The sequence below is a fragment of the Phycodurus eques genome, chromosome 19, assembly GCF_024500275.1.
Source record: "Phycodurus eques isolate BA_2022a chromosome 19, UOR_Pequ_1.1, whole genome shotgun sequence".
Lineage (NCBI taxonomy): Eukaryota > Metazoa > Chordata > Actinopteri > Syngnathiformes > Syngnathidae > Phycodurus > Phycodurus eques.
In genome coordinates this window covers 8,494,031-8,502,709 of record NC_084543.1, presented here as the reverse complement: position 1 = coordinate 8,502,709, position 8,679 = coordinate 8,494,031, and the positions used below count along the sequence as shown (strand labels likewise).

Below are 8,679 nucleotides of genomic sequence, written 5' to 3'. Positions count from 1 at the left end.
AATATGTGCCCTGCGATTGGCTGGCGACCAGTTCAAGGTGTACCCCGCCTCTCGCCCGAGGATAGCTGGGATAGGCTCCAGCACGCCTGCGACCCCAGTGAGGATAAGCAGTACAGAAAATGGATGGATAGAATAAAAAACTGATCAATAAAAAAATAAAAATAAAATCTTGACCACGGTTTTCATAATTCATGCATCAGTGTTAAATATACAGTTCTGAAAGAATAACAATACTTTACATCTGCTTTGTAACATTCTGCAGTCATCATTCTTCGTGGTAGTAAAGCCATTTAAACTGAATTTGGTTTATAACCATCAACATATAAAGGTATTATCATTCCTGTAATTCCTAAATATGGAGGACAAAGAGTGCCCAGCAAGAAATGGACCATTACTTGAACCAATGGTCCAAGTTACTGAATATTACCTTGAATCCAGACTGAGTACTGCTCAGCTACAGGACTAACATTATTTGCTAATCACATTTGAAAAAGCCTCGCTTACACAAAGCATCCAAAAATTAGTTTTGACTCTTGCTGTTCCATCCATCCATCCATCCATTTTCTACCACTTATCCGAGGTCGGGTCACGGGGCCAGTAGCTTTAGCAGGGACGCCCAGACTTCTCTCTCCCCGGCCACTTCATCCAGCTCTTCCAGGGGGATCTCGAGGCGTTCCCAGGCCAGCCGAAAGACGTAGTCTCTCCAGCGTGTCCTGGGTCGTCCCCGCGGTCTCCTCCCGGTGGGACGTGCGGCATCCGAATCAGATGGTCTCAGATTCGGAGGTGCTGATTCCCATCCCAGCCACTTCACACTCGGCTGCGAACTGCTCCAGTGAGAGTTGGAGTCACGGGTTGATGAAGCCAACAGAACCGCATCATCTGCAAAAGGCAGAGATGCAATACTGAGACCACCAAACCGGACCCCCTCTACGCCTCGGCTGCGCCTTGAAATTCTGTCCATAAAGGTTATGAACAGAATCGGTGACAAAGGGCAGCCTTGGCGGAGTCCGACCCTCTCCGGAAACGAGTCCGAATTACTGCCGGATATGCGGACCAAAGTCTGACTCCGGTCGTACAGGGACCGAACAGCCCGTATCAGGGGGTTCGGTACCCCGTACTCCCGAAGCACCCCCCACAGGACCCCCCGAGGGACACGGTCAAACGCCTTCTCCAAGTCCACAAAACACATGTAGGCTGGTTGGGCGAAGTCCCATGCACCCTCGAGGACCCTGCCGAGGGTGTAGAGCTGGTCCACTGTTCCACGGCCAGGACGAAAACCACACTGCTCCTCCTGGATCTGAGATTCGACTTCCCGACGGACTTCTTAAAAAGGGGGACCACCACCCCAGTCTGCCAATCTAGAGGCACTGTCCCCGATGTTCACACGATGTTTCAGAGGCGTGTCAACCAGGACAGCCCCACAACATCCAGAGCCTTTAGGAACCCCATCGGTGCAGGCCCAGCCACCAGGAGCTCGCCTTCGAGCCCCACCTCCAGGCCTGCCTCGACAGGGGGGCCGCGGTGACCCGCATCCGGGCAAGGGAAAGCTCGATCCATTTGTTTCTTTCTTCATAGGGTTTTTTGGAGCCGTGCTTTGTCCGGTCCCTCACCTAGGACCTGTTTGCCATGGGTGACCCTACCAGGAGCGTGAAGCGGGGGAGGGACTTAAGTGAATTCAGTGATTCGTTCAGTGAACTTGTGTACTGAGGAACTGAAGAGTGATTGGTTCGTTGAACGAAGTGGTTCGTTTGTGATTCGCTAAGGAGCAATGTACTAGTACGATGAGTGATTCGTTTGCGCGAGGAATGACGTACGATGCAGTGAACGTAATCTGTTTGCATAACTGTTTCCAAAATGGTAGAAATCATCCATCTATCCCTCCATTTTCTGAGCCGCTTCTCCTCACTCGGGTCGCGGGCGTGCTGGAGCCTATCCCAGCTGTCATCGGGCAGTTCGATTAACTTGAAATAATACACATTTTAATTTTAGAAGACAAACGACCGCTTCCACTGTATATTGACACAGGGAATTCTGTGAGGTAACCGCATTTCCGGGTTTGCTCCAGCACCACGTTAGTTCCCATGTTCCTAAAATGTAGTAATATATTGAAAACATAACCCGTTGAATATAACCTAATTTAACAGGCAGGCTAAACGCACTTTTGTAAGACCCGTTACTGCCTTAAAGCAAGAGTTAAAAGTTGACGGCAAAATAAATTGAAATTGAAAATATTTTCTCCCTACCTTGGATATATGCACCTCTGTCTTTCCCAGTACTGAAGGGGATTATCCATTATTTTTTCATTATTTACTACACTCATAATAAACAATGTTTGGTTCTATGAGGTATCACTGCACTTAATGAAACCAGTTTGTTTCATGTGAAGAAGAAAAAAACATCTTTTTTAAAAATAATGGTCGAAAGCTCCAAAACCAAATTGGAGAAACAAAAAAACTTGGAATTGGAATGAAAGAAGCTTCTGGATTATAGTGGTAACACGTTTCACACCCATTTTTGCACACACCATGAATAAACAAACATCAAATTGTCATAAAAAAAATTGTGTTTATGACAGGAGATTGCCCAAAGTCCAACAGACAACTAACACGCAACATTTCTAGGGAGTCGTTTTCCTCATCCGTTCATTAAACGCATGAACCACTTCTCGAAACACTGAGGCTTCATGTCGTCACTTGCCTATAACGAATCAGGGTTCATAAATTACTTCCAGTATTGCGCCACACATGTATCGAAGCCTCAGCACATCAGTAATTTCCTGTTATATATTTTTTTCTTTTTTTCTTTACATACAGCTTCAAAACGAAACAGTCACAATCATACTGTATAGTGTAATCTTTTATCAGAACACCAAATTGAACTGCTGTCTTAAAATGGCCACCCGTGAATGTTATACCTTATGGTAAATCTCCCAAACACTCGTGTTATTCTTATGTCATTTCTTTCACATTTTTGGGGTCTCTTTTTCACTTCTTTGGTACAGACGAATGATTGTGCTGTTGTGCAGTTCCTCCCAGCATCTCATTTCCAGCTTGTAGTCGTGATTGGCAAAGAATACCAAGCGGCTTTTTACGTGTCTCTGGAAATAGTAATTGGAGTACTTGGCGTAGTCTCTCGTCATGAAGCCGTATGCATCCACCTAGGACGAACAGAGAGAATTGGATGCGGAAAATGACTGTTACATTTTACAAACGGTGGTCTAAACGTCAGTATGTGTGTGTTATGACATTACTGTGTGAACACCAACTCACTGTGTCACACGTATGAAGGGCCAGAAAGAGTGTAAAAGCACCATTGGTTGGTCGAAGTATCCCCCAGGAACGTTTATTAAGGCGCGGAGACTTCAGGAACCTGCTGGCAAAAATACAATAAATGCAAAAGGATGCCCAAATTGGTTTAAGGGGTCCGTACAAAGTCTGTCTAGCAACATGTAGCTAAGCTGATTGTATTTTTTGTTTTTTTTTTTTCCCCAAAGGTAGACATGGTACATAATTGATAAGTAAAGGACAACCTGTTGCGCACATATCGTAGGAAGTCCTGATGCAGGACGTAAAAGCGGCTCTCGTTGTACTGCCCCATGTAGTACGTCCGCGGCCTACATGAAGATAAAGAATTATACAAGTGTGAAATTAACTTTTTCCATGTTTTTTTGTTTTTGTTTTGTTTAACTCTTGAGTTTGTTTTCTATTCATGACAAATAAACTAAACAAATATGTTCCCTTTCCCAATATAGGGACCTTCATATGAGCCATTTTGGATGAACGTATGATCCAATTTTCATCTACAGCTACATCTCAAATTATAATAGTGCCAAAAGCTTAATTTAGTTCGGTAGTTCAATTTAAAAATGTACACTCATAGAGATGCACTACATACACTCAGTGAATTATTTCATGATTTTTAAAAAATATATCTATGCATAATTCTGATGAGTTACAGCAAACCAAAACCCCAAATTCACCATCTCTAGAAAGGGAAATATTACGTAACACACAAGAAACAATAAAAATAATGTTTAATGTAGAAATTAGGCTGGAATTTGACCTCTGAAGTCTTTTTCCAATTGTCAATGAATCCATATATGTATGAGTGCTGAAAGAAATGGACTTTTCTACCATATTCTAATGTAGTGAGATGTACCTGTATTTGACATGAGACATCACACACAATAAGTAATCCACTCGTAAACTCTTATCTGTCTACATAGCCATCACCATTTTTTTCGGTAGGGGCCAAGCGGCACCCTCTCTCCTCTGAGGAGTCCTCCAAGCCACTGGAAGTCCCTCATGCCCTCTGGAATCATCACATACTTGATTCCCTGCACAAAATGAGATGCACAAATGATAAATAGTGGTGCCTTGAGACACGAATGATTCAACTTATGAGTTTCTCGAGATACGAGCCCTCGCTCAGCCGATTTACTTGCGAGCGCAGAATTGAGAGCTGTATGCTGGCAGTGATTCAACTCATTTCACAACAAGCAGCCGTTTGGCAAAACAAAACAAAAGGCTTCAATCTGTTTATAGCCACTCCCAGTTGAAGTTCACTATACTGTCAAATTAACATAAAACAAAGACCATCACATTTATATTTAAAACAACCACATAACTTTGCCTAAGATCAATTTTAACACATAATGGGAAACTCCTTGGACAAGCTAACGGATATCATCCATGTTGCAGTGTTAGAACCCTTTAAGCAACGGATATTTGCATACAAAAGGTGCAGACAGACAAAATTACAGTAATCACAGTCATTTATTCTTCATCATCTGCGAAGGAGGACAAATAGGACTTCCATCACAGTCTGGTTTGGTGGCGCTACAAAAAAGGACAAACTCCGACTGCGACGGTCAATCAAAACTGCTGAAAAGATTGTCGGTACCCCCCGACCCACCCTTGAGGACTCGCACGCTGCCAGAACTAAGACAAGAGCGTGCAAAATCCTCTCGGACCCTCCGCATCCCGGTCACCGGCTCTTCCGGCTCCTTCCCTCAGGTAGGCGCTACCGATCGATGCAAACTAGAACTAGCAGACATTCCAACAGCTTCTTCCCTCTTGCAATCAACTTCTTAAACAGCTAACCTACAATTCCATTGCAACATGCTGCCAATTTTTTTTTTTGTCTCGAGTTTGTTGTCACATTTCCGTCAGGCCAATTATTTATACTCGTGCACTCACTGTAGTAGTCTCGCCACGCTGCACTATTTGCATATCTGTTGTTGACCAATACTGGCCACTCATGCCACACTGACTAAGGAGTATCTGCAACATTTGCACAATCAACATTGTCCCAGATTATTGCGCTACTACTCACTTTAAACCGCATACACTCCTTGTAGTCTGGGCGCCCTTTGCACAATGGTCATTGCACCGGACTATTGCTATATTAGTCATTGAAACTGCGCTAAGTGCTAGAGGTAAAAAAATAATAATAACAATTGTACCAGCATTACCAGATAACTAGCAGCCCTTTATTGCTCAGTGACTGTTTTTCTCAATGTCTTTATGTCAAATGTCAAAAGTGTTCTCTGTCAATTGACTGTCTGTTGTCAGCAGCTCCAATGACCAGAGACAAATTCCTAGTGTGGAATTTTGGACACACTTGGCAAATAAAGATGATTCTGTTTCTGACATTAGCGTGGTGCTGAGGAAACTGTCTCCATGTACCGTACTATATATCTGTCTTTTACTGCCCCCAGGTGGCCAAGGCAAAGTGTGACAAAAACTATTCATTTTAAAAAATATATATTTAATTGTCTTTACTGTATGTTTTTATAAAGCACAATATTATAGAAACGAGTGTTTTAAGTTACTCGTGTGGTAACGGAACAAATTAAACTCTTATCACAAGGCACCATTGTACAGTATGTAGATAAGAGCAACTGAAGCAGGGGCAGGTTACCTCATCGTGGGGGACAGACTTGTAGCCGTATTTCTTGTATAAACTCAAAGACGCGGTGATAGAGTGCGCCGTGTGGACGTAGACAGACGTTTTGTTGCCCACGTCTTCCTCGTAACCCTTGGTGACAGCACCGTTCATCCTGACAAAACGCCCAAATCTCTTGGGAGGTGGGTCTAGTCATAATAGATAGAAAACTAACAAAACATTACCGAAACACGTAATCGTGCGAGTCGATTTCTTTTCCCTTTTTGGAGCCGTTGAGGATGCCACCGTTGCCCACCACAGCGCAATGGATGCAACCATCGCCGTCTGGCTTTGGAGAGAGGAGAGGCTCCTTCGGCTTTGGAATCAACTTGACCGAGGGAATTACATCTGAAACACATCAAACATATGATAGATTTGGGGGGTTTTTTTGCACACATGAAAGCACTTCAGTGTAATTCTTAATCATAATATGGTTGGTTGCCTGCCTGATAAAGGGATACCAATTTCAAATTTCCATATTATGAATATGCATAGGTGGTTTAGTTTTTTTTTTTTTTTTTTTTTTTTTTTAAGTGTCAACTGTATCCATATCATAAATAATAACAACAATACTAATGTTTTTGGTTATTATTTTAGACACGCTGGTTGCATTTGTGAGTTTGAATGCTTGTTTGCCTATACAGTGCCGTGAAAAAGTATTATTATTTTTTTGCACAGTTTCTCCACTTTGTTTAAGCTCATCATATAAACGTAAATATCAGACAAAGATAACCCAAGTAAACAAAATGCAGTTTGTAAATGGCAATTGTATTTATAAAGGAAAAGATGGCTTTGAATAGTTTTTTTCCCCCTTAATAAATAAAATCTTTTCAAAACTCAATTGTACGTTTACTTGGGTTATCTTTGTCTGATATTTAAATGTGTTTGATCATCTTAAACAAAACTCTACAGGAAACTAACAATGCGAAAAAAATAAGAATTTGAGAAGGGGGCAAATACTTCTTCACAGCACTGTATGTGCCTTGCGATTGGCTGGTTCCAGTTCAGGGTGTACCCTGCCTCTTGCCCAAATACAACTTCCCCACAACACTAGTGAGGGTAAGCGGCGCAGAAAATGGATTAGCTGTGTTTGTACCATTGTGAGCAAAGCCCATGAAGCCAAAGGGATTATTGAAATGGGAGAGTCGGTTCCACTCGCTCATGTTGATGTTGCCCTTGTGTAGGAACAAACGTATGTTGGGAAGGAAAGCCCTTTTGAAGCTCTCGTCCTGGGAATTCCTCAGGGATTGTCGGCACATCTAGGCGAGTGGGGGGGAACAAAACAAAAGGAATCAGTTATGCAAAACAACCACTCGCCAGAAACACAAATTGCCTTGGAATCAACTTTTGAGAATTACAATGACATGGTTGACTACATTTGTATACTTACAGTGTTTCTGGGCGCAGCATCCTGGATATAAACGTCCTCGAAATCCCAAAACGGAAGTTTGGAAAAGTTTGTCTTTAAAAGAATAGGCATGGGGGTCTCTGAGCTGACAAGACGCATGGGGCTGTACGCCGTCTCATTTCCAAATGATGTGACTTGCAGGGAGGTCACCCACTCTGCGGGCGTTGTTCTGTTTAAGACAGGGGTGGCGGCATTTTCTTCATTCACCCAGTTTGGGGCAATAGTCTCAGCCCAAGGGTCATCTACGACTACTTCAAATTGCTCAGAGAAAGTAGTCCAACTGAATTAGAGCAAGCAACATACACAAAATCAAGCCTCAAACATTTAAGAGGCACAAATTAGCATTTTTCAAACTACAAAACAAGAAAATGCAATTACGCTTGCTTTTTCTTTTTTTAAATTTTTATTTTTTTTACCCCAAATAGGTACCCTTAATTTAAAAAAAAAAAAATGCATGACAAAACTTGGCGCATGAGCAGCAATATCAGGATTGGGCAAAACTAGACATTACTTGGGAAATACATCTGTACTTTTTAGTGAAATTTTTATAAACAGCAAAATGTCTCATCGATGGTACGGCAAACCAACTAAGTTTCACAAAATGCCTCGATCATTTTCACTAAAAAGTGGCTCGACGAAGACGAAAAGTGTGCACTTGCCTTATTTTTGGGATGAGTCTTGTATTCAATGAGATAAATTAGCCATCGTTATGTGATCGGCTTTTTTCCTATCCTTATTCTGTTTTATACTCGCGTTTTTGTTTCGTTTGTTTTGTCTGGATAATAATGATAATCTTAAAATAACTTAAGATAGTACTTTATAATCACATTGCTACTGCTCTTTATATCTGTATTCTTAATAGTTGTATATGTACTGTTCCGTACTAATTTGTGATTTAAAGTTTAACTCCACGATTGTACCAAAAATGCCCGGATGCTCCTTTCTTAACGATGGACAAATAGCAGAAAGTACCCGGATGTTCCCATCTACGAGTGCCCACCACCATGTGGCGGATCACACCAACATACCAGGAAATTGACCTCACAACGGCGTTACATTGTGCCCAAAAGCTACATGGAGTCAACTCAAATAAACAGTTAACCATTAGCTTTCCTCAATGAGGAATCGCAATATCTTAAAAGTTTACAAAAAACAAAAACAAAAAAAGTAACTTACCTGATGTTTACCGTCAAGTTTCCCTGATAGAGAACAAAAAAGACAATGACGATGGAGCCGACGAGCAGCCAAGTAAAAATCCTGGAGGTGTGGAGGACCATCGCGTCACCTTGCACCTGCCCGACTAGAGCGTTACACGGTCACAAACA

At 42.1% G+C, this 8,679-nt stretch overlaps 1 protein-coding gene across 3 annotated transcripts; it reads right to left on the bottom strand.

The window, feature by feature from the left end:
* Nucleotides 1-2,545: 2,545 nt before the first annotated feature.
* On the bottom strand, nt 2,546-8,649 carry LOC133418040 (alpha-N-acetylgalactosaminide alpha-2,6-sialyltransferase 2-like). 3 transcript variants are annotated; one of them, XM_061706367.1, is made up of 9 exons: nt 8,531-8,649; nt 7,337-7,634; nt 7,043-7,205; nt 6,132-6,294; nt 5,923-6,061; nt 4,233-4,336; nt 3,530-3,613; nt 3,270-3,372; nt 2,546-3,157 (listed from the first exon to the last, which is right to left on the bottom strand). In XM_061706367.1, the coding sequence occupies exons 1-9, from the start codon at nt 8,629-8,631 to the stop codon at nt 2,963-2,965; spliced, it is 1,350 nt and encodes a 449-aa protein (XP_061562351.1). In that variant the 5' UTR covers nt 8,632-8,649; the 3' UTR covers nt 2,546-2,962. The 3 variants fall into 3 exon arrangements, with proteins under 3 accessions (XP_061562351.1, XP_061562352.1, XP_061562354.1); XM_061706368.1 differs by having other exon boundaries at nt 3,270-3,369; XM_061706370.1 differs by having other exon boundaries at nt 7,337-7,523.
* Between the last annotated feature and the right edge of the window lie 30 nt (nt 8,650-8,679).